This window comes from Haliotis rufescens, unplaced genomic scaffold (assembly GCF_023055435.1).
Source record: "Haliotis rufescens isolate VD_foot unplaced genomic scaffold, xgHalRufe1.0.p SCAF_38, whole genome shotgun sequence".
Lineage (NCBI taxonomy): Eukaryota > Metazoa > Mollusca > Gastropoda > Lepetellida > Haliotidae > Haliotis > Haliotis rufescens.
In genome coordinates this window covers 2,453,281-2,480,600 of record NW_025964090.1, presented here as the reverse complement: position 1 = coordinate 2,480,600, position 27,320 = coordinate 2,453,281, and the positions used below count along the sequence as shown (strand labels likewise).

The following is a 27,320-nucleotide window of genomic DNA, read 5'->3' as shown; positions in this document are numbered from 1 at the left end:
TTTTGACGCCAGTTCTCAAATGAATTAACTGTCTCGTGTTTGGTTAAACACCACTGTTTAGGTGCTCTCGCAGTACTAGCCATGATGAGGGTGTAACTTGTGCTATCCAGTAAAAGCAATACTGACCGATCGTCTGCTGTGAAGCGATTGTGATACTTTGAGTGTTTTGCACGATCCAACCGAATGTCAGGTGTGGGAACTTGTCCGTAGCGCTGCCACCACGCCAGTAAGGTTTGACGGACACTCTTAGGCCACTGACGATTGGGACACAAGATGGAGAGGCTTTTAGGTTGCGAGAGGTTTTATTTCCGAACAACACGAGGCGAGTACAAAATAATGAGCGCGAGAAGAGCGAAGACAAGGGAGGTAACTCGGGAGTCTTCCGTACCGCTAATAACCAGCCAACACTATTGGCGCAGGTACGAGCGCGTGTTTATTATCAGTTAGCTCCTTCGACAAGCATGTGATACTTGGGGCATTCAGTTGAAGGTGAGATCATAGATAAAATTACTCCCTTGGGCCAAGAATTATTCATCAGTCTTGCAAAGTGAGAAGTGAGAAAACGGAAGAATTGCAGAATTGAGAACAAAATATTCAAATTATATGTTGCAATATATTTTGATTAGAATTGGTGATGAAAATGCAGATTTTAAATTTTAGGGGCAAGAGAGAATGTGCAGTCATCTTTTGCGTCACAATGGGGAGCAGACGTCGTTACCATGGTTTGCTGTGATGAACTAAACTTTGCGTTATTTTAATAAGGGCGACCACTTTTTACATCTAATATATGTGAATACAGTACATGTAAAGTGCAGTGTTTAAGTATATGCTGCTACATACTTAGATCACCAATGATAGGTCTGTATTCCACATCAGGTAAGTTGAGATAACCTAGTGTTCTTTGCACCCGGGACATGGTGACACTGACTGCGTAACGATAACCCAATATGTGTAGACTTGTACTTGTACCTCACGCCAGCCAGTCAGTAGCAGAAAACGTCGTGTCGTACCAAGAGGTACACGCACACATCACGCTAACGGACAAGGACATCTCAGGGGATATTGTACATTCTGAGAATGGCCGTGTTTAAATGTCTTTCCTGGTTGCTGTCATGTACCTACCTGATCTGTGTTTGTAACTGTCAGGACAGTATTGTGTCTGTCATACAGAGACTAGATCAGTTTGACGAGGAACTGCTTGATAACAAGGATGATATGATCCGTATGGAGAAAAGGATACGAAATCTCATAGACGTCGCTAAGACATCATTGAGAGCTGAATTGAAGGAAAAACATACGGGATCAGGTGAGAGAAGCCATGGCCGAGATTCTACAAGGATAGTCTCTTCAGGACATGGTGAAAAGTCAGGTCGTCTCTGAAGTGCGGCATCTGAAACAGGGCTACCATCAGATGAAGAGACAGTTGCTTCATGTCTCAAGATCCCTCAAAGTCTTTCGGGACGAGACGGGTGAATTTCATAAATCTGTGCTGAAGAAAGGAGATGTGTGGAATCGAGAAAACTCAAGTGATACCTGTGTCAGAGATAAACACAGACTGGAAATAGAACTACGGATGAAGGATATTTGTGCTGCTGATCTCCAGAAAAAAAATATTGAACGATTCATCGTATTGAACGAGACATGCCAATCCCAAATATCACAACTGAAAACAGCTCTTGCTGTGCCTGCTTCAACCCCCGCCCCTGTAAATGTCACCTCAATCCCCAAATCACCAGTGTCAACCACGTCAGTGACGACACCCAGGCTAGAGGAGGAGAAAAGTAGGATCCTGATTGCTCCAGCTTGGTCAGACACCCAGCACCAGTTCCGTCAACTCAACATTCACAGAAACTCACTTAGTGTCTATCAGTATCACACCATGAAGCAGGTGACATGTGTTGCATACATAGCTAAGACAAAGAAACTTCTGATAGGACTAGCCTACCCTACTAAAATAGTGTCATCTACACTGGATACAAGTCACGTGACGGTGCTAAGAGAAGGTGTACGGACGTATGGCATGGCAGTGGATGAAGATCGGGACATTGTATTCATAGCCACGCATCAACCAGGATACTCAATCAGCCGCATGTCTACACAGGGGAAAGACTTTACAACCATCATTAACTTATCCAAGTACGGAGGCAGTCCAAGGCAAATAACACTTGACACAAGGAGAAAGAGGATCTATGGGTGTAATTACGGGAAACTGTTCACAGTGACCTATGATGGTCTGAAGGTCTGGCAACATTAGCCACAGGAGGTGACATGCGTGCTGTAACCCTAGATCAGACAGCTGGTGTGTTGTATTATAACATTGAGAGGAAACTGATAAAGATGACAGTGTCCACTAATGTGAGTACAGAGGTGACCACACTGAGCGCCGTCCCCTGGGACATGAGACTGTATAGAGGCACCATCTACTTCACTTGCTATAGTTCTCTTATTGTAGGTGCAGCCGATGTGACAAACAACACTGTTGTATACACTCTCCAGTCAATACCCATGAAGGGGGCTGGTGCTTTACTTATGTGTTTGATTCCCTGAATTCTGTGATGGATATTCTACTATGAATTTGGAAAATACTCAACTGAGTCGTTTAGAACCACAAAAACCAACTCTGATTAAACAGCTCACTTGGCGGCCACTGTTGTATACACTCTCCAGTCACTACCAATGAAGGGTGCTACTATTTTACTTACCCTATTTCCTCTATTAGACGACCGGGCTTCTATTTACTTCGGACAAGCCTTTGACCCGGCGTCAATTAGAGGCCCGGCTTCGATTAATACGTCTAAGGGAGTCCTCATTATGTAATTTAGGTCCCAAAAAGGGATCATTAATTGTATCAATTGATCGACCCGGCGTCTATTAGAGGCCCGGTTTCTATTTTTTGCACTGAACAATTGACCCGGCGTCTATAAGAGGCCCGGCGTCTAATAGAGGAAATACGGTATGTGTTTGATTCCCTGAATTCTATGATGGATATTCTACAATGAATATGGAAAATGCTCAACTCAGTAGTTTCGACTTACAATAACCAACAGCTGATTTAAACAGCTGATTTGGCGTCCACATCACCATGGAAACTGATATTTATAGAAGTACTTTTTTCTCAAGCATTGTTAGACATTTTATTGTACATTATATTGTATAAATCTACGTTACCAAGTGCAGAGGATCCGCCATTCAAAGCACGAGTGGCAATAGATATGGGAAGGAAAACACAATGGAAACCGGACTGAGTGATTGTATTTCCAGTTTTGGGGACAACAGTGAGCTTAAATTAGGCACCTTTCTATATCCGACTGTGACGTCACATCATTTGCGTCACAATGAGCGATAATATGTATGCGCTGCGTGGATTAAAACACAGTACGTTTATGTTTATCGAGCTCCTTCCCAGCGCGTGACACCTTACATCGCTGTGAGGAGCATGTACGTTTATCTCTTATTCTATTATGAATTTGGAAATTATTCGATTTTGATTGGTCAATCTGAGGTTGTCATATCACAATCAAGCCTCTCTGATTGAAACAGCCGATTTGATTAGCTAATGTTAATAGAATAGTACTGTTTTAAGTCATTGGCGGTAGGCATATTTCGGAACGATGAGTGTTCGGTTCCAATTTCAGTTTACTGCGGTTAAATCTACAAGTAACCTAGCTCTACATCGAAAGCACAGTGAGTCCATCTCCTATATATTCCACCACACGAATATTTGAACCTCCATATATGTCCATCATATAGCAGTAGATTATTGGACGCATTTCGTTTATTTGAAGTCGGCAAAAGAGTTGATATAACTGTACAGCATCGTGTCCCTGATATAGTGATTTGGGGATTATAGGTTTGACATATAATTAAGTTTAGGTTGTAAAGTCGGTGATATGTACTGTAAGAGTTTGTCAATAAATACATTTTCATAGTTCCATTGCTATTATCTATGTTTCCAACTTACACATAACAATGCAAGCTTCTGTACGAAATACCTCTGCTGACACCAAGGCACCCACCGTCTTTATATTCTGGGAGGGGCCTTGAGTTGATTTTGAACTAATAATTTGTTCCAGAAAAAAATGGAAGATATCAATTTGACCTCAGGTTTTCCCCAAAAGCCAATTGCCTGGAGCTTGCTGTGTTTCTTGAAGACACTCTAATGTGAAAAACCTTCATTGTTCGGCTCTTCATTTCACAGAAATACATTGTATGTTTTGAAGCAGAGGCTGAAGACATAGCCCAGGAACATTATACAAATACTTACTCTTGACGAAGGGGTCGGGTCCTCGGGTCCTCGGGTCCAATGACCTCGTCAAGAGTAATCATTCGTTGTCAGTATACCAAAAATCACTTTAAAGTGCAAGTATCATTTGCGTATAATATATCAGTATTCCAGTATATCACGGCGTGTCAGCTTAAAGTGGGAGGAAAGCCCGAAGTAAGGCAGGTCTCAGACGTTTACCACTTCGGTGAATGCGCATGCGTCAGAAAAGCAAGTCGCTGAAAAGTCTTCTCCACCAAAATCATCTTATACCTGTATCATTATCAGATATTGTGACGCAAAAATCAGGTAAGGTGATTGTGAAGATACCTACAATGGACTCATGTTAGTGAATCATTAAGATGGTTTTTAGGTTTTGCTTAAAATCAAGTGTCCAAAATGTGTAGAAATGTGAAGGAGAATTTACACAAGTGGACTAGTGCTGATTGACTGAGCGTCCGATTAATCAACAAACAATGGGCAGCCCAAGCAGAGTCAGTGAAGCAATTAGTAGCGCTGTCAGCGAGGAAGATGACCTTCGATACGCTACACAAAGTGTTGATGATATAGACAATGACATTTTCAATGAAATACACAGACGCCTTGGACAACTAGATAGAATTTCTTTCGAAACTGAACTTTTGGACATATTCAATGATGATGAAGAAAAACTAAACGAAGTGAGACAAAGTCTTTATGACGTAGCCAAGGATGCTCGACACGATATCCCAAATGGATATCTACCAAAGCATGTACAAAGAGAACATTCCAGGTAGTCTGTGACTGAGAAATATGTGTCTGATGTATATTGCCTCTATGGTTTTTTATTACACACACAATCCCCTCTCATATACTGAAAAAATAAGTACAATGGATATCTCAAGGTAAACCTGGAGGAGATGCACATGGCTGTTATCAATAGTATAAGGCAGTAAGATGCAAGTTCCCTCGACAGAAAAGAAAGCAATGGGACAGACACAAGTATGCAGACCTGAACTCTGTCTGTGAAGTGGACATTGGTGAATTTTATAGAACTGTCAGGAAACAGAGGAAGACTAATGCAATATGTACATCACTACTGTATAATGACAAGATGGCCAGCACACCCGAGGACATCTGCAATATGTGGACTGGTTATTATGGGGATCTGCTGTCTCCTCTCGGTAGACCTGAGTTTGAAACGGACTTTTATGAGGAAACAAAATCAAAGGTTTGTGATATAGCAAACAGTAACATATCTGAGAACGATCCAATCCTGACGACAAGTATTGCATCTAATGAAGTGAAATCAACCATTAAGAGGCTGAAAAAGAATAAGTCTCCTGGACAAGACAGTATTACTGTAGAACACCTCTATAATGCTGACAATCTTCTGTTTAAACATCTGGCACACCTCTACAGTATGATGATCAGTACTTGTTACACGCCTGTCATGATGAGAACTGGAACTATTATTCCCATCTACAAAGGGAATAATAACGATAAATGCAACCCAGCTTATTATCGATGTATCAATCTAACATCCGTGAATGGGAGGGTATTTGAGAGCTTGTTGCTAGACAGACTGGAATCCTACATCAAAACCATTAATCCTGATTTCCCACATCGTCTCCAGTGCGGCTTCCGGAAAGAGCATGGCGCCAGTGTTGCTACATATGTTAAAAGAGGCTATTTCCTATTAACAAGATAGACACTCAAATATATGTGTTGCCTTTCTGGATAACGAAAAGGCCTTCGACAGAATATGGCATGAGGGGCTGCTACTGAAACTAACTATACAATCTTGGTGTGAAAGGCCGTGCATGGCACATTATCCGTCAATCTTACCAAGAAGCAAGTGCTTGGGTTAAATACAATGGGAGGACAAGTGATTTGTTCAATGTTCAACAAGGAGTAGGAAAAGGTCGCGTGCTCTCAGCATGGATGTTTCTAGTCTATATTAATGCCCTGATATCTTAGCTTGATAATCTACAATGTGGACTAATTGTTGGCAAGGGGCACATCCCGAGGGTAATACTTGTTGATGACACTACTGTTGTGAGTACGAGTGTACATGGACTGAATATGTCTCTTGATACTATCCAAAAGTATGCTCGGCGCTGGAGACTGACGTATAACGCCAATAAGAGCGGTGCCTTGTCATTTAGCAATAACAGAAGACATTGTAATAGACCTGTGTTCAGAATTGGCGTTGTGACAATGAAGTTCCAAAGTAGTACGATTTATGCCGGCTCTCTGTTACTCACGGAAAAAGCAAGTGAACGAACTACTAGAGCTTGTGCTAAGGCGCGACAGACAATCAACTCCTTAAGAAATGTTGGTCTTAGAGCTGGAGGATTGAGCCCAGTATCTTCATCGAATATCTGGCAACGAGTGATCTTCCCCACTGCCTTCTATGCATGTGAGCTCTGGCCTAATATCAACGATCGTGAGATCAGTGAGATCGAAACCCTACAGCGCTACTTTGCACGACGAGTCCAAAACCTTCACAGGAGATCCTCTACAGCTGCTACAACTCAGGTTCTAGGATTATGGTCAATGCTGGGCAAGGTGGAGAAAATGAAGCTTCTCTTTCTGGGACGACTCTGTAGAGCAACAGCCACAACCATTGTGATTTTCTATCTCAGAGTATCCAAGTATGTCACCACTCTCTGACACAGTGCCAGATCCATAACACATGATCTACTGAATGTGGTTCAAAAGTATGGATTTACAGGCATCCTAGATAAACTAATCAACTCTGGGGAATTTCCATCTAAGAGTGTATGGGAAAGCATGCAACAACGAGCTATTAGTGAGTCTGAAAATATGAATTGGAGAAATACTTTGCAACAACGTCCAGACATGCATAGGTTTAGTGCTATCCACACCCGCCTTGCCCCACATCGTCTCTGGTCTCTGTGTGTATGGTATGATATTGCTTCCCCCTTGTATATGCTCTTGTAAAGCTCGGTTTATTACCTGAAACGTCAGGACTGTGTCTTATCTGTAACTGTGAATGTGATGACACTGTTAAGCACCAATTGCTTTACTGTGATGGCCTAATGAAACAGAGAAATGTGCTCAGTGAGTCTCTATTTGACAATGTTAGCCTCGACACCTATCTCAGACTTGCTGACACCTCTAGTGATGACGTCAAGATTCTGACACGTTCCTCGGTGCCATTATAGATGGGGTCCAGGACATGACACTTGACAGCTGGGCAACATTCACGAGTATCGTGGCTAAACATGTCAGCTCATGGAACTTAACATCCATATTGTATTTGTGAAGCTATGCCACACATCATGTATATACAGTTTCACGCATCACTTCATTACTGCTTACCCAGCTCAATCTGTTGTATTTATATGTATTTTGTCATTGCCGTTGTCAAATTATGTAATGTAATTGTATGTACTACTCTCCAAATCATTGGGGGAAATAAAGAGTATTCATTCATTTATCACCCCTCAAGAATGCGACCACACAATATTGACATGGGTTGGCATGTTTTGCGAATTTGCATGAAATACTTGTTCGTATGTTTACGTCGAACTTTGACTGAACAGAAACTTATTGTCTAACACGTCTGGTAGTCTTCGTGGTGTTGATAAAACACGAGAAAGTTTGAAATATGTTCTTGATTAATTAATAACTATTCTTGGTAGCACCTATACATGTCAATCATGGCAGCACGTGTACGAGCATATTGTGCTACAAGAAAATAGAGTTGCAAATTATAGCTACATATAGGCATCCAAATAAAATGTTGAAAAGTGTTTTGAGCACAGTGAAAAGTCCTAGCAGTCACTTCATTTACTAGATGTACTCTCCAGTAGGTCGTGAAACTCGACCGTCATATAACAGGCGGTTTCAATCGTTGTTTAACAAGCGGCATTCCCCATTGCCTAAGATATGTATCGCAAAGTGGAGATGGAACATTTTCCCTTCAAGTGTAGAACCTGTAAGACAGAGTTCAATTCCTCATTATGAACGATTTTGCTATTTTCGTGGCTCCAAAATGTATATAAATATATTTAATATGAATACCAAATTATGTTTATATGTGAATACTATGCCACCATAGGAAGAAAGTACCTCTCGCCATATTACACTGAATCTCCTCTGATGAAATAAGTCACCTAGCTTATGCAAACAGGTGATAATCTTGTTGTTCATAATATGGATGTGTTCTTAGACAAAGCCTACATATATATACTGTTGTATACTTTACTCCGTCATGTGTGGTTTAGGATATATTAATGTGTTATGGGCAGGTGACCTGTTACTGAATAAATTGTCTGCCTCTCTGAAGTGCGTATTTTATACTGATAGTCTTGTCAAAGTGAACGATGGTGAATATTTGTATCATACCTTTCAGACAGAATTGTAATCATATATAACACATATTAATCACGTGAATGATGTTCAGTAAATTAGTTACACTAAACATGGCAGCGTTTATCCCACTCCCGCTTGGACTGACGGTCCCTTGTGTGTCATGTTTGTTTGACATGCCACCTCTACTTGTAAAACAGGATTATCCTGAATTTCGCTTCGGGGTGGTTGAAACTAAACCCTTCAAACATGCACGGTTTTCCGAACACAGCGCAAGGTTGTTGGTATGATTGAATGTGTCTGAACATGTTCACTGATAGTGTGTGTGTGTGTGTGTGTGTGTGTGTGTGTGTGTGTGTGTGTGTGTGTGTGTGTATGTCGCACTCATTGTGTTAACAAGTCTCCTTGTGTCACTCTCATTGTGTGTACATGTCTCCAAATGTCGCACTCATTGTGTTAATATGTCTCCTTGTGTCGCAGTCATTGTGTTGACATGTCTCCTTGTGTCGTGCTCATTGTGTTAACATGTCTCTGTGTGTCGCACTCATTGTGTTAACATGTCTCCGTGTGTCACACTCATTGTGTTGACATGTCTCCATGTGTCGCAACCACTGTGTTAACATGTCCCCGTGTGTCGCACGCATTCTTTTAACATGTCTCCGTGTGTCGCACCCATTCTGTTAACATGTCTCCATGTGGCACACTCATTGTGTTAATGTTCATAGTCGCACATTCATAGTCGCATCATTTCCTAATAACACAATCTACTCCTGACAACCTTCTCCGGGACAACGATGACTCATTGTTCACCAATTGCGTGACCTCGAAGGTTAATATGCAGAAGCACTTCATTAGAGAAATGTAAATTACATATAAATCCTTAAGACGGTCACTCTGTAAATTTAAAATATCTTTGCACAATTTGAAAATAAATTTTCCGAGAATAAGGATCCATTGTACAGGAGTCTGGTTGTGTATAGATTGTGATTGTGGTTAATTGTAAGATGCGTATCATATTATATTTAATTGTAAAACATATACCTGTTGTTACGAAATAAGTATTTACCCAATACTGTGCGTCCTTATAATGTAAATAAGACCTTGTAAGTATTTTACAGTCAAAGCAGCAACGTACAATCACAGTTGTTGCCATTTACTACAACCATGTATTCAACATGTAAATTAGCAGTTGTGTTGAGCTATGTCCCTTGTAAACACTTTTATGAACGCTTCATAAATCTATTTTTACTGTTCAGAAATGGAAGCTTAAGTTATTGCATTGTATTTGGCTATTGTGCCCTACAACTGAATAAACATGCCTGTGAGTTTGTCTGTTTGTCTATCTTACTGTCTTTACGTCGTATGTACAAACAGGAACTATTTCTTCTTGAGATTAGCACGTGAACAATCACATGGTGCGAGTATGACTTTGAGACCCTTGGTGTAGGTCACAGGTACGAGCGCGTGTTTATTATCAGTTAGATCCTTCGACAAGCATGTGATACTTGGGGCATTTAGTTGAAGGTCAGATCATAATTAAAATTATTCCCTTAGGCCAAGAATTATTCATCAGTCTTGCAAAGTGAGAAGTGAGAAAACGGAAGAATTGCAGAATTGAGAACTCAAATATTCTGATTAGAAAACGTGATTAAAATGCAGATTTTAAATTTTAGGGGCACGAGAAAATGTGCAGTCATCTTAACGTCTCAATAGGCGAGGAGACGTCGATATCATGATTTGCGGTGTGGAACTAAACCATGCCTTATTTTAATAAGGGCGACCACTGTTCACATCTAATATATGTGAACACAGTACATGTAAAGTGCAGTGTTTAAGTATATGCTGCTACATACTTAGATCACCAATGACAGGACTGTATTCCACATCAGGTGAGTTGAGATAACCTAGTGTTCTTTGCACCCGGGACATGGTGACACTGAGTGCCTAATGATAACCCAATCTGTGTATACATGTACTTGTACCTCAAGACAGCCACCCAGTAGTAGGAAGCGTCGTGTCTTACCCAGAGGTACACGCACATATCACGCTAACGGACAAGGACATCTCAGGGGATATTGTACATTCTGAAAATGGCCGAGCTTAAATGTCTTTCCTGGTTGCTGTCATGTACCTACCTGATCTGTGTTTGTAACTGCCAGGACAGTATTGTGTCTGTCATACAGAGACTAGATCAGTTTCAGGAGGAACTGCTTGATAACAAGGATGATATGATCCGTATGGAGAAAAGGATACATAATATCATAGATGTCGCTAAGACATCATTGAGAGCTGAGTTGAAGGAAAACATACGGGATCAGGTGAGAGAAGCCATGGCCGAGATTCTACAAGGAGAGTCTGTTCAGGACATGGTGAAAAGTCAGGTCGGCTCTGAAGTGCGGCATCTGAAACAGGGCTACCATCAGATGAAGAGGCAATTGCGTCATGTCTCTAGATCCCTCAAAGACTTCCAGGACGAGACGGGTGAATTTCATGAATCTGTGCTGAAGAAAGGAGATGTGTGGAATCGAGAAAACTCAAGTGATACCTGTGTCAGAGATAAACACAGACTGGAAATAGAACTACGGAAGTGTGATATTTGTGCTGCTGATCTACAGAAAAATATTGAACGATTCATAGTATTGAACGAGACATGCCAGTCCCAAACATCACAACTGAAAACAGCTCTTGCCGTGCCTGCTTCATCCACCGCCCCTGTAAATGTCACCTCAATCCCCAAATCACCAGTGTCAACCACGTCAGTGACGACACCCAGCACAGAGGAGGAGAAAAGTAGGATGCTGATTGCTCCAGGCTGGTCAGGCACCCAGCACCAGTTCCGTCAAATCAACATTCACAGTAACTCACTTAATGTCTATCAGTATCACACCATGAAGTATGTGACATCTGTTGCATACATAGTTAAGACAAAGAAACTTCTGATAGGACTAGCCAACCCTGATAAAATAGTGTCATCTACACTAGACACAAGTCACGTGACGGTGCTAAGAGAAGGTGTAGAGACATATGGCATGGCCGTGGATGGAGATCGGGACATTGTATTCATAGCCACGTATCATCCACGATACTCAATCAACCGCATATCTACACAGGGGAAAGACTTTACTGCCATCATTGACTTGTCCAAGTACGGAAGCTATCCATATCAAATAACACTTGACACAAAGAGAAAGAGGATCTATGGGTGTAATGAGAGGAAACTGTTCACAGTGACCTATGATGGTCAAGGTCTGGCAACATTAGCCACAGGAAGTAGCCTGTTTGCTGTAACCCTAGATCAGACAGCTGGTGTGTTGTATTATAACATTGAGAAAAAACTGATGAAGATGACAGTGTCCACTAATGTGAGTACAGAGGTGACCACACTGAGCGCCACCCCCTGGAACATGAGACTGTATAGAGGCACCATCTACTTCAGTGGCTGGGGTTCCCCTATTGTAGGTGCAGCCGATGTGACATACAACAATGTTGTATACACTCTCCAGTCATTATTCATGAAGGGTGCTACTGTTTTAATTATGTGTTTGATTCCCTGAATTCCATGATGGATATTCTACCATGAATTTTGAAAAGATTCAACTGAGTCGTTTAGAATCACAAAAACCATCTCTAATTAAAAGCTCATTTGGCGGCCACTGTTGCATACACTCTCCAGTGACTACCCATGAAGGGTGCTACTATTTTACTTATGTGTTTGATTCCCTGAATTCTACAATGGATATTCTACTTTAAATATCGAAAATGCTCAACTCAGTTGTTTCGAATTACAATAACCAACAGCTGATTTAAACAGCTGATTTGACGTCCACATCACCATGGAAACTGATATTTATAGAAGTACGTTTTTCCCAGTCATTGTTGGTAGACATTTTATTGTACATTATATTGTACAAATCTTCGTTACAAAGTGCAGAGGTTCCGCCATTCAAAGCACGAGTGGCAATAGATAGTGGAAGGAAAACACAATGGAACCCGACTGAGTGATTTCCAGTTTTGGGGACAACAGTGAGCTTAAATTAGGCACCTTTCTATATCCGACTGTGACGTCACATCATTTGCGTCACAAAGAGCGATAATATGTATGCGCCGCGTGGATTAAAACACAGTGCCTTTATCAAGCTCCTTCCCAGCGCGTGACACCTTACATCGCTGTGAGGAGCATGTACGTTTATCTCTTATTCTATTATGAATTTGGAAATTACTAGATTCAGAGGTTGTGATATCACAATAAAGCCCCTCTGATTGAAACAGCCGATTTGACGGCCGCATCACCGCGGAAGCTCATATTAATAGAATAGAACTGTTTTAAGTCATTGACGGTAGGCATATTTCGGAACGATGAGCGTTCGGGACCAAATTCAATTTAGTGCGGTTAAATCTACAAGTAACCTAGCTCTACATCGAAAACACAGTAAGTCTATCTCCTACATTTTCAAACACACGCATATTTGAACCATATATGTCCATCATATAGCAGTAGATTATTGGACTCATTTCGTTTATTTGAAGTCGGCAAAAGAGTTGATATAACTGTACAGCATCGTGTCCCTGATATAGTGATTTGGGGATTATAGGTTTGATATATCATTAAGTTTAGGTTGTAAAGTCGGTGACATGTACTGTAAGATTTTATCAATAAATACATGTTCATAGTTCCATTGCTATTATCCGTTTTTCCAACTTACACAAAACAATGCAAGCTTCAAAACGAATTACCTCTGCTAACACTAAGGCACCCACCGTCTTTATATTCTGGGAGGGGCCTTGGGTTGGTTTTGAACTAATAATTTGTTCCAGAAAAAAATGGAAGATATCAATTTGACCTCAGGTTTTCCCCAAAAGCCAATTGCCTGGAGCGGGCTGTGTTTCTTGAAGATACTCTAATGTGGAAAACCTTCATTGTTCGGCTCTTCATTTCACAGAAATACATTGTATGTTTTGAAGCAGAGGCTGAAGACAAAGCCCGAAAACATTATACAAATACTTACTCTTAACGAAGGGGTCGGGTCCTCAAGTCCTCAGGTCCTCGGTTCCAATGACTTCGTCAAGAGTAATCATTAGTTGTTGCAGTACGAAAAATCACTTTAAAGTGCCAGTATGATTTGCGTATAATATATCAGTATTCCAGTATATCACGGCGTGTCAGCTTAATGTGGGAGGAAAGTCCGAAATGATGCAGGTCTCAGACGTTTACCACTTCGGTGAAGCGCATGCGTCAGAACAGCAAGTCGCTGAAAAGTCTTCTCCACCAAAATCTGTCAGCGAGGAAGATTACCTTCGTTACGCTACACAAAGTGTGGATGATGTAGACAATGGCATTTTCAATGAAATACACAGGCGCCTTGGAAAACTAGATAGAATTTCTTTCGAAACTGACTTTCTGGACAGATACAATGATGATGAAGAAAAACTAAACGAAGTGAGACAAAGTCTTTATGACGTAGCCAAGGATGCTCGACACGATACCCCAAATGGATATCTACCAAAGCATGTACAAAGAGAACATTCCAGGAAGTCTGTGATTGAGAAATATGTGTCTGATGTATATTGCCTTCATGATTTTATTACTCACACAATCCCCTCTAATATACTGGAAAAATAAGTACTCAGCAAAGGCAAATCAAACACACGCCCCACCAACGTACCTGGAGATAGTTTTGCTGGATACACAAAGAGGTAATGATCTGTTGACCCTAATCTATGCTACGAAGAGCTGGTTTGAATGTCTTAATGATAGGTTTGACGTCGCGGCTAAGGTTAAGGCTAACCATCGAGTATGTAGAGGGGAGGGCGGTGTGGCAATTTTAGTTAAGAAAAATATATACAGGTACACTGATATATGTGAATGTGAGTATGATAGTTTTGTAGCTGTGAGACTCTCCCGTCCCCAGTGTGCTGATATGTATGTAGTGTGTGCTCTGCTCCCCTCCACTAATCACAACACAGCAGTGTATGAGGAGAGTGTCAAGGAAGTGTCCGACGTTGTTGATGAGCTATCAGAAAGCTGACAGCGATATGGTGGAATATTATTTTGATGCTATAGTGAGCTCTCTCCACACGTCAACAGCAATGTACATCCCAACAGGATACTAAAGATCATACCTTCGACCCTATTGGAGAAGATCTAGTCTAGACTACTACCACTACCAGATGCGTCATGCTAGACGACAATGGATATCTCAAGGTAAACCTAGAGGAGATGCACATGGCTCTTATAAACAGTATAAAGCAGTTAGATGCAACTTCCGTCGACAGAAAAGAAAAGCCGAACGGCAATGGGACAGACACAAGTATACAGACCTGAACTCTGCCTGTGAAGTGGACATTGGTGAATTTTATAGAACTGTCAGGAAACAGAGGAGGACTAATGTAGCATGTACATCTCTACTGTATAATGACAAGACGGCCAGCACACCCGAGGACATCTGCAATATGTGGATTGAATACTATGGGGATCTGCTGTCTCCTCTCGGTAGGCCTAAGTTTGAAACGGACTTTTATGAGAAACAAAATCAAAGGTTTGTGATATAGCAAACATTTACTTATCTGAGAACGATCCAATCCTGACGACAAGTATTGCATCTAATGAAGTGAAATCAACCATTAAGAGGCTGGAAAAAAAAGTCTCCTGGACCAGACTGTATTACTGTAGAACGCCTCTATAATGCTGACAATCTTCTGTTTAAACATCTGGCACACCTCTACAATATGATGATCAGTACTTGTTACACGCCTGTCATCATAAGAACTGGAACTATTATTCCCATCTACAAAGGGAGAAATAAAGATAAACGCAACCCAGCTAATTATCGCGATATCACTCTAACATCAGTGATTGGGAAGGTATTTGAGAGGCTGTTGCTAGACAGACTGGAGTCCTACATCAAAATTATTAATCCTGATTTCCGGCATAGTCTCCAGTGCGGCTTCCGGAAAGAGCATGGCGCCAGTGTTGCTACATATGTTATAAGAGGCTATTTCCTATTTACAACACTCAAATATATACACTACTGCCTAGAAGTTCATTCCCCTTACACGCATGGGCAACGCGTTACGCAACCAGTGTGCATCGGGTTGGTCACGCGTGTGAGACCCGTGTGCAACGCGTTGCACACGGGTGTGCACCCCGTCCGCCACTCGTGTGCAACGCGTGACACACTCATTAGAGGGGGAACAAACTTTTGACCAAAGGAGGACCCGTGTTAAGCTGAACCTGGAGGTGGTAACAAGGAGAGAAAATTTTGTTATCCTGACGAAAAATGATAATACACATGTATTTCCTAATGTCTCCTTTCTTTATGTGATTTTGTGGGAATAACATGAATACTGTTGCGATTAAATAGATCTGTTTTGTTTTATACGACCATTGCTTCTAAATCCGATGGTGTTAAGAGAATACATGGTCCTGGAACATGTTATTGCAATTGAAATGCTTTTATTGTGATTTGACATTAACCGTCTGTAGTACGACTTTCAGTGATAATATGTATCAGGTTTGGCGGCGCATTGTTTTTATTGGACCCTAATTACTTTATGATGACTTGGACTCTTTATCACAGCACAGGCTGGAAAAGAGCAGCATGTAATTAATGAGGGTGGGTTATATCATTGAGGATACACTTGAGGGAGAGAATACTAATTACCGTACTACAGGAAGAGACCTGTAGACGTAAGCGCGGGGTTGTGTTTTAGCTGGCCGTTTGATAATGGCCGCCAGGAGAAGTGAGCTTTGCCTGCGTCATCTAAAATAAATAATAAGATACAGCAGTGTTATTTTCACGGTCTGTTGAATAAACTCCCAGCGCAACGGTCAATGTATCTTCTTCTTGATCCTTGATACATCATTTAGTCTTTCACAATATATAGTATTTCAACGTACAAAGGACACTGATCTAAAGCAATTCCGCGGGAGTAGTTGTTACCTGTGCATTACTGTATTTTCCCAGTGAGTACCCGGATGATATAGCATAAATCTAGACTTGTTCGCGACCTGTGCTCGCCATTCGTAAACGCATTTTAATGGAAAGTAGAAGGACGTATGGTCACACTGATCAACAAAAATGAAATACAGTTTTTGAAATGTAGGTATATTTGTGGGGAGCATCGGTAATGGTGATGCAGTTTTGATAAGTCACTTGCTTGGTAATTTGTGCGATCTTCGTGTACACTATTTTGACTTGCAACACAGAGTAAATATTTCACTGAACATTGCTTATTTTACCGTGTGTATATGTTTACATTCAAAATGTAAACAGATTTCACTAAGGAAATGTATTAAACGCCTAAATATTCAGTTTATTTTACAAATTAACTGAAAAATATGTCCATCTTTATTAATATGATAACGAATTCCAAATATTTGTTTATGTTTAATATCATCACCAAGTACAGTTCTGTATTGTTTGGCTTCTTTTCTTAGCATAATTAATATATTGTGATGTGTTTAAGCTCTCTTGGTCGTCTTTATCATTTTTAGTCAGTCGGTTAAATAAATGAATGGATTATTCAGTCAATTTGTAAAATGACTGAAATATTTAGATATTTAATAAATTGCCTGAGTGAATCATATTTTACACATTGACTGTAACATATACACGCTTACAAAAGAAAATACTTGTGAAAACAACGTCTATCGCGCATCGAAAAACTTCCCAACCAAACGGAAAGGAACAAGAATGATTCTGTTCAAAGCTGCAGCGAATGAATGAAAACAAAATGCAAATATCATTATAACAACCTACCAAAGTTATAATGTATCCGGGAATATCAACATACAGGAACAATATCCATCGCGTCTGCAGCTGTACAAAAATACTTATTCGATGTAAAATGTCTATGTGAGAATCAAATACTTTAATAATAATTATTTGGAAACAATATTTGGAATATATATGAAATATATTAAAATATTTAAATATATCGTTTTTAAACGTTATTTAAATGTATCGAATAGTATAACCCGTGTTTGTTTCTTAACTGATCTCTTATTTTGTTTCAATTGTTTCACATAGGTGCCAAGTTAGCTGAGAAAGCCCACGTGACAACTATTTTTATAATGTCCACGGTTCTTAAAAACATACATTGAGTTAGATAACAATGAACAACCAGTCAGTGTATTATCGGTTACCCTTTGAACAAAGTATGTTGTTTTTACATCTGTACTTCACGCCATGATATGAGTATTCCCTAGGTTTAGTAACCCTACCTTCACATGTAAACACTTACTTTTGACATATCCACTGTGCAAGATAACAGTAATTAATCAATCAACGTATTTCCTGTTGATCCTTTGATGTCTGGGAATGATCAGTTGATTTACAAAAAAAAGTAAAGCAACTGATCATACATCACTTGCTGGGCTGCGACGTGCATAACTCACATTCCACCTCACTTCAAACCTGGATTTAGATTAAATAATTACCCCAGGTGCAAGAAAGACCAAATTTGAACCTTTATCGGGTAATCTGAGTGGTGCTACAACTAAGTATACATGTTATAAATTCATTAACTGAGCAGCAAGTGAATTACGACAAATACAGAAGTGTAGGGTTATACCAGAAAATGTGGATGACAACAAGGGAGTAGTAATTGTATCATCCACGCAATCCGAAATCCGCAAATGCTTTCACTCAGGGATACTTTTTTATTATCAAACTGTAACAATCAGGGGTATTTCCAAATGACGACATCCGATGGGCTTTCGCCGTTATTTGTCTGTTTGTTTAGGCTGAAGAAATTAATTACCATGCGCCCTTTGTTGAAATCTTCATAGATCACGGGTAACCAATCAGTTTTCAAAAACGCGTAAGTTTATTTAGCTGTCCTTGCAGACTGGTAGCCCAGTCTCTTGTCACGCTCGGTTGCGTTAACGAGCAAATTGACTCACGGCAGCTAGTAAGCCCAAGCGGAAATACTAAGGTCGTGTTACCTGAAGAATCAACCTTCATTTGCGAAATATCTACTGCTCTCAAAATCAATATTTCTCCCAATACTAAAAGTCAGAACTTTCTAACCAAGGAGTACCAGTTGAAACTGGTCGATGGCTGAACATTCCCAGGGAAGACAACCAGTGTCCACTCTGTGATTCTATCGCTGTGGGAGATGAATTGCATTATATATTCCGATGTGAAGCTTTTCACCAACGGCGATATGAACTCTTAAATAAGCAATATCTTAAGTTTCCAAACATTTAAGAAAATTATGACCACTAACAGTGTAAGAAATCTAAAAGGCCTATCTAAATTCCTTAACAATGTGTACAATACAATTGGTAAATTGTATTAGTATCCACGTATCCAATTTGTATTAAATTGTACATAATAAAAATTGTAGATAATTGTATGTCATGTTATTCTAAGAATAAATGAGTTTGAGTCCGACACCCGAGAAGAAGCCAGAGATTAGTGCCCCTTTTTGAATAGTTTACAATCATGTGTTTTATGGTTAGCTGTGTTGGCTTAAACGTATTTTTATTTCAAAAGAAATCTGGATCGGTAAACAAGCAAAACTTGCTTATGTAATACCTCTCCAGGTAACAACTTAACAACAGCTGGATATATATAAGAGAGTGATGAACATAAACATACAAAATGCACAAATGAAATACACGAAGCCAATGGTGTCTGTGAAATAAGGTAATGCAGTTTTCCTTTACTACATGCATAAAATTAAGCTACTCAAACCTTTTGCTTTTGACAATGATGTCATGAACTGATTTAAGAAGAGTCATGTTTGTAGAAGTGCTTAACTACTGCCATGTAATATCATTTTTAGACCATACCCATGTGTGTAGAAATACACAGTGTTTCTGATATTATCGTATTTTTTAACAGTTATAGAAAAAGTGAATTGCATCTTCAAGGTGATATCCACAAGTGCAGTCTGGTATATCTGATACATGTCGTCTAAACTTATCAGCGTTTAAGTCACTGCAGCCGAGCCTAAGGCGACAGTGGACAATTTGGCATGATCTATGAAAATATTTGAAGTCAAAATTATTAATAATTGCATCAGAACGATTAATTAAGGATTTGATTTCTTTTAATGAGCGAGCATTAGTTACTTCATCAGATAGAGGGTTCCGCAGGTTGATCATATCCAGAAGAAATGATAATAAGCATAGGACTGTGTTCTACATTTGATTGTTTGTATGTTGAATCTTTTTCTAAGGTTATATTTGCTGTTATCAGAGAATTGAATATACACTTTTCAAATATTTTGGCTAAGCAACTTGTGAGTGCTACAAGTCTATAATTTGAGCATTCATGTTCATCGCTGACACTGACACCGCATCAGCCCGGCAGTGGACTTGACAAAATTATTTGCGCACAGATTATATAACTCCTACAGACAGGTGGGGTGGTTGTTCAAAGCGAAACGGACGACCCCGTCTGTTATCTAATAAATGCTGTGCGGCGCCTTTGATCTTGCCTCCAACCATACACCTTATAGTAGTAAACGACGATCAGGATGGCCTGGAAATAAACACAATTCCGTCTGCCCAGTGCATCCACAATTAACTAACACTTCTTTATTTAATCATTACGCTTTTTTACCCTAATAGTACAAGTGCTTCCCCGTGAGCGAGATAGGCTTAAGTCGGAAAGCGCACGTTAAATCTCCGAGGTACCTATCTACCAGAACTCTATTTGCTGTTCTGGCCATACATAAATATATGTAAGTTACGTACATGGGGAGGCTAGATTATTTACAGCTTACAGCAATATAGTGCAAATATTATGTTCAATAAAAGAAAACGTTGATAGATCTATAACACACTTTTTGTACTATTAAACCAACTGTGGACTTTTAAGACATTTTCGCTTATTGTAATAACATCTAGCTAACCAATCATGTCTATCTCTGAAATCCACAAGCATAGTTGCTGTCAAACCTAAAAAACATATTCAGGGAGGTCAGTTTTGACTTGCCAAGCACCTTAAGGTGAGTTTATTTTTAAACTGTCAAAAGCGATTGTCCCTTCAATACTAGTATATGTCTGGAAGCTGTCTCTCAGACTGTTATGAGTTATGATGTATTTTATGATATAACTGGGGAATGTTCAAATTAGTTACTGTCATTTAATCCAACGTTCTAACTGTCAACTGTCTCAACAGGATCATAGGTTTGGTTATATATCTCCTCCCTGTCTCTATGTCTTAAGTTGTTAATCGGTAACTGCGGTCCAAATGTATCAACTTATTCATCTATTGTTGCAAACTTGACTGATTTAAACATATCTTATTGATCATGAACTACTCAGTCAGTCAAGCACCTGTATCAGAAATGTAAAACCAGCCATGTTTCATGTTGTCCCAATATCACTGAAAAATGCCGATGTAACGTGACAAATAAATTTACTCACAGACAATATATTTTTCGTGAGAGTGAAGCACAATTTTATTAAAGTTTTATTAACAATTTCATAAACTATAATAATATTAATATTAAAATTCATCATCACTTGCCAAGTTTATGAAAATGTCCCCATTTGGGAGATGTCACATATAAACAAGGATTCGAACTAAGTTTGATCGTCTTTGACACTGAGGTTTATTCCCCTTTTGCCAGCAAACTGCAGAAGATTAACAGTGAGTGAGTGAGCATCGTTTCTATGTTTATACAAGAAAAGATGTCATGCCAAAACGCTCACAGTAGTTAGTAAGTAAACTCACGACCTGTCATGACCTGGTTGAGTGACTTCCTCAAATCAACGTGAAAGGATTACCCACAGAGAAAGAAAGGATTAAAGTCACCCATAAATCTTATCCTAACGAAGTACTCCAACTTCTAAATGCCTCTCAAAGAAGGATTAAAATCCTAAAGATATCCTATCTACGTGGTATAGGTACTCACAACCTCTAATAATAAACTGTTACGTTTGGTATCCCCAGCAATACTCACTATGGTCATTGGGCAAATGTAAAAATCACAAACCCTAACGAGATTCTGTCTACATGGTCACACCCGGTGATTGTGAAGATCTCAAATTTTATCAACTGTCAGACAGCATGGCTGTTCATATTCATTTACAACATCCTCTTATAATTAGTATATAAGTGTCCCACACAAAACCTTCTTTTATTTATTTTTCAAAATACAACACAGAAAGTGGGGTGTGGGGAAATGGGACATATTCCTACGTGAAATAATGAGACATTAGTAGTGGTGACGGCTATGTCATAATTGAACTGTCTAAAGCATAAATTTGGCGAACGAAAAACGTTATATTTGCAATCAAATGGAATCAAATGGAATGACTCGTGTGGGCAAATGAATATGTTCGCAATCCACAAACAATTATTTTATTAATGGCGAACATTTACCAACCCGCGACAAACACGGGGGTTCCCTTAGCAATAAACTCGCATCTAAATTCACTACTGTTCTACTGTCGGCTAGCCACAATGGCTAGACTGGACCCTAGTGGAATGGTTCATGCCATAAAAGTCTAGCAACCGAACACTAATTAAGATGGGCCGACCTTGTATTTACGGTCTGGTGAACACAGCTCAATGGCCGCTCATTAACTCAAATTTCACATCTCACTGTTTTGTTTTATCTCACTATTCATTTGATAAATTTGTCAACTTCAACTGGAACCCGGTCCCGTGTTACACGCGTGGCACACGCGTGTGCAACGGGTTGCACACGCGATTCACACCCGTTGCACACCCGTGTCCAACGGGTGCTCACCCCGTGTGCAACCCGTTGAGCACCCGTGTCACATGCGTGTTACACGCGTTCTCAACGCGTGTTAGGGGAATGAACTTTTAGGCAGTAGTGTATGTTGCCTTTCTGGATAACGAAAAGCCCCTTCGACAGGATATGGCATGAGGGGCTGCTACTGAAACTATACAATCTTGGTGTGAAAGGCCGTGCATGGCACATTATCCGTCAATCTTATCAAGAAGCAAGTGCTTGGGTTAAATACAATGAGAGGACAAGTGATTTGTTCAATGTTCAACAAGGAGTAGGAAAAGGTCGCGTGCTCTCAGCATGGATGTTTCTAGTCTATATTAATGCCCTGATATCTCAGCTTGATAATCTACAATGTGGACTAATTGTTGGTAAGGAGCACATCCCGACGGTAATACTTGCTGATGACACTACTGTTGTGAGTACCAGTGTACATGGAATGAATATGTCTCTTGATACTATCCACAAGTAGAATTCAGATTCAGAATTGGCGTTGTGACAATGAAGTTCCAAAGTAGTACGATTTATGCCGGCTCTGGTGCTGACAAACCTAGAAACATAATCGGGGCGAACCGGGAATCGAACCCACAATTATAGGTTTCTGGCGCCTTAGGCGACTGGGCCACCCGTGCCCCCTATAATGTAAATAAGACCTTGTAAGTATTTTACAGTCATAGCAGCAAAGTACAATCACAGCTGTTGCTATTTACTAAAACCATGTATTCAAGGTGTAACACTGCAGTTGTGTTGAGTTATGTCCCTTGTAAAAACTTTTATGTAAATAAATTCATAAATGTATGTTTACTGTTCAGAACTGGAAGCTAAAGTTATTGCATTGTATTTGTACTTTTGGTTCTTGTGCCCTACAACGAATAAACATGCCTGTGAGTTTGTCTGTTTGTTTATCTGACTGTCTTTACGTCGTATGTACAAACAGGAAATATTTCTTCTTGAGATTAGCACGTGAACAATCACTTGGTGCGAGTATGACTTTGAGAGTAAACTTGCCCTTTGGTGTAGGTCACAGGGACGAGCGCGTGTTTATTATCAGTTAGATCCCTCGACAAGCATGTGATACTGGGGGCATTTAGTTGAAGGTCAGGTCATAGATAAAAGTTCTCCCTTAGGCCAAAAATTATTCGTTACTCGTACAAAGTGATCATGAGAAGTGAGAAAACGAAAGCAATGGAGAATTGAGAACTAAAAAAATCAAATTATATTTGGAAATATATTTTGATTAGAAAAGGTGATTAAGATGCAGACTTTAAATTTTAGGGGCAAGACAGAATGTGCAGTCATCTTTTGCATCACAATGGGGAGCAGACGTCGTTACCATGGTTTGCTGTGATGATCTAAACCATGCGTTATTTTAATAAGGGCGACCACTTTTTACATCTAATATACGTGAAAACAGTACATGGAAAGTGCAGTGGTTAAGTATATGCTGCTACGTACTTAGATCACCAATGATAGGACTGTATGCCACATCAGGTAAGTTATGATAACCTAGTGTTCTTTGCACCCGGGACACGGTGACACTGACTGCATAACGATAACCCAATATGTGTATACATGTACTTGTACCTCACGCCAGCCTGCCAGTAGCAGAAAACGTCGTGTCGTACTAAGAGGTACACGCACACATCACGCTAAGGACATCTCAGGGGATATTGTAAATTCTGAGAATGGCCGAGTTTAAATGTCTTTCCTGGTTGCTGTCATGTACCTACCTGATCTGTGTTTGTAACTGCCAGGACAGTATTGTGTCTGTCATACAGAGACTAGATCAGTTTGACGAGGAATTGCTTGATAACAAGGATGATATGATCCGTATGGAGAAAAGGATACGAAATATCATAGACGTCGCTAAGACATCATTGAGAGCTGAATTGAAGGAAAACATACGGGATCAGGTGAGAGAAGCCATGGCCGAGATTCTACAAGGAGAGTCTCTTCAGGACATGGTGAAAAGTCAGGTCGTCTCTGAAGTGCGGCATCTGAAACAGGGCTACCATCAGATGAAGAGACAGTTGCTTCATGTCTCAAGATCCCTCAAAGACTTCCAGGACGAGACGGGTGAATTTCATGAATCTGTGCTGAAGAAAGCAGATGTGTGGAATCGAGAAAACTCAAGTGATACCTGTGTCAGAGATAAACACAGACTGGAAATAGAACTACGGATGAGGGATATTTGTGCTGCTGATCTACAGAAAAATATTGAACGATTCATCGTATTGAACGAGACATGCCAATCCCAAATATCACAACTGAAAACAGCTCTTGCTGTGCCTGCTTCAACCCCCGCCCCTGTAAACGTTACCTCAATCCCCAAATCACCAGTGTCAACCACGTCAGTGACGACACCCAGGCCAGAGGAGAAGAAAAGTAGGATCCTGATTGCTCCACGCTTGTCAGGCACCCAGCACCAGTTCCGTCAACTCAACATTCACAGAAACTCACTTAGTGTCTATCAGTCTCACACCATGAAGCAGGTGACATGTGTTGCATACATAGCTAAGACAAAGAAACTTCTGATAGGATTACGGATCCCTGATAAAATAGTGTCATCTACACTGGATACAAGTCACGTGACGGTGCTAAGAGAAGGTGTACGGACATATTGCATGGCAGTGGATGAAGATCGAGACATTGTATTCATAGCCACGCATCAACCAGGATACTCAATCAACCGCATGTCTACACAGGGGAAAGACTTTACAACCATCATTGACTTATCCAAGTACGGAAACTATCCATATCAAATAACTCTTGACACAAGGAGAAAGAGGATCTATGGGTGTAATCGCGGGAAACTGTTCACAGTGACATATGATGGTCAAGGTCTGGCAACATTAGCCACAGGAAGTTACATGTATGCTGTAACCCTAGATCAGACAGCTGGTGTGTTGTATTATAACATTGAGAGGAAACTGATAAAGATGACAGTGTCCACTAATGTGAGTACAGAGGTGACCACACTGAGCGCCACCCCCTGGAACATGAGACTGTATAGAGGCACCATCTACTTCAGTGGCTGGAATTCTCCTATTGTAGGTGCAGTGGATGTGACAAACAACACTGTTGTATACACTCTCCAGTCAATACCCATGAAGGGGGCTGGTGCTTTACTTATGTGTTTGATTCCCTGAATTCTATGATGGATATTCTACTATGAATTTGGAAAATACTCAACTGAGTCGTTTAGAACCACAAAAACCAACTCTGATTAAACAGCTCACTTGGCGGCCACTGTTGTATACACTCTCCAGTCACTACCAATGAAGGGTGCTACTATTTTACTTACCGTATTTCCTCTATTAGACGCCCGGGCTTCTATTTACTTCGGACAAGCCTTTGACCCGGCGTCAATTAGAGGCCCGGCTTCTATTAATACGTCTAAGGGAGTCCTCATTATGTAATTTAGGTCCCAAAAAGGGATCATTAATTGTATCAATTGATCGACCCGGCGTCTATTAGAGGCCCGGTTTCTATTTTTTGCACTGAACAATTGACCCGGCGTCTATTAGAGGCCCGGCCTCTAATAGAGGAAATGCGGTATGTGTTTGATTCCCTGAATTCTATGATGGATATTCTACAATGATTATGGAAAATACTCAACTCAGTAGTTTCGACTTACAATAACCAACAGCTGATTTAAACAGCTGATTTGGCGTCCACATCACCATGGAGACTGATATTTATAGAAGTACTTTTTTCTCAAGCATTGTTAGACATTTTTTTGTACATTATATTGTATAAATCTACGTTACCAAGTGCAGAGGATCCGCCATTCATAGCACGAGTGGCAATAGATATGGGAAGGAAAACACAATGGAAACCGGACTGAGTGATTGTATTTCCGGTTTTAAGGACAACAGTGAGCTTAAATTAGGCACCTTTCTATATCCGACTGTGACGCCACATCATTTGCGTCACAATGAGCGATAATATGTATGTGCTGCGTGGATTAAAACACAGTACGTTAATGTTTATAGAGCTCCTTCCCAGCGCGTGACACCTTACATCGCTGTGAGGAGCATGTACGTTTATCTCTTAATCTATTATGAATTTGGAAATTATTCGATTTTGATTTGTCAATCTGAGGTTGTCATATCACAATAAAGCCCCTCTGATTGAAACAGCCGATTTGATTAGCTAATGTTAATAGAATAGTACTGTTTTAAGTCATTGGCGGTAGGCATATTTCGGAAAGATGAGTGTTCCGTTCCAAATTCAGTTTACTGCGGTTAAATCTACAAGTAACCTAGCTCTACATCGAAAGCACAGTGAGTCCATCTCCTACATATTCCACCACACGAATATTTGAACCTCCATATATGTCCATCATATAGCAGTAGATTATTGGACGCATTTCGTTTATTTGAAGTCGGCAAAAGAGTTGATATAACTGTACAGCATCGTGTCCCTGATATAGTGATTTGGGGATTATAGGTTTGACATATAATTAAGTTTAGGTTGTAAAGTCGGTGATATGTACTGTAAGAGTTTGTCAATAAATACATTTTCATAGTTCCATTGCTATTATCCGTTTTTCCAACTTACACATAACAATGCAAGCTTCTGTACGAAATACCTCTGCTGACACCAAGGCACCCACCGTCTTTATGTTCTGGGAGGGGCCTTGAGTTGTTTTTGAACTAATAATTTGTTCCAGAAAAAAATGGAAGATATCAATTTGACCTCAGGTTTTCCCCAAAAGCCAATTGCCTGGAGCGGGCTGTGTTTCTTGAAGATACTCTAATGTGAAAAACCTTCATTGTTCGGCTCTTCATTTCACAGAAACACATTGTATGTTTTGAAGCAGAGGCTGAAGACATAGCCCCAGAACATTATACAAATACTTACTCTTGACGAAGGGGTCGGGTCCTCGGGTCCAATGACCTCGTCAAGAGTAATCAGTCGTTGTCGGTATACCAAAAATCACTTTAAAGTGCCAGTATAATTTGCGTATACTATATCAGTATTCCAGTATATCACGGCGTGTCAGCTAAAAGTGGGAGGA

General features: G+C 40.2%; 1 protein-coding gene across 1 annotated transcript; it reads left to right on the top strand.

Annotated features, from left to right (window-relative positions):
- The first annotated feature begins 791 nt into the window (after nucleotides 1-791).
- On the top strand, nucleotides 792-26,066 carry LOC125372189. Its single transcript, XM_048381372.1, has 2 exons — nucleotides 792-1,049; nucleotides 23,955-26,066. Exon 2 carries the CDS (start codon nucleotides 23,983-23,985, stop codon nucleotides 25,444-25,446), a length of 1,464 nt encoding a protein of 487 aa, XP_048237329.1. The 5' UTR covers nucleotides 792-1,049; nucleotides 23,955-23,982; the 3' UTR covers nucleotides 25,447-26,066.
- The last annotated feature ends 1,254 nt before the right edge of the window (nucleotides 26,067-27,320 follow it).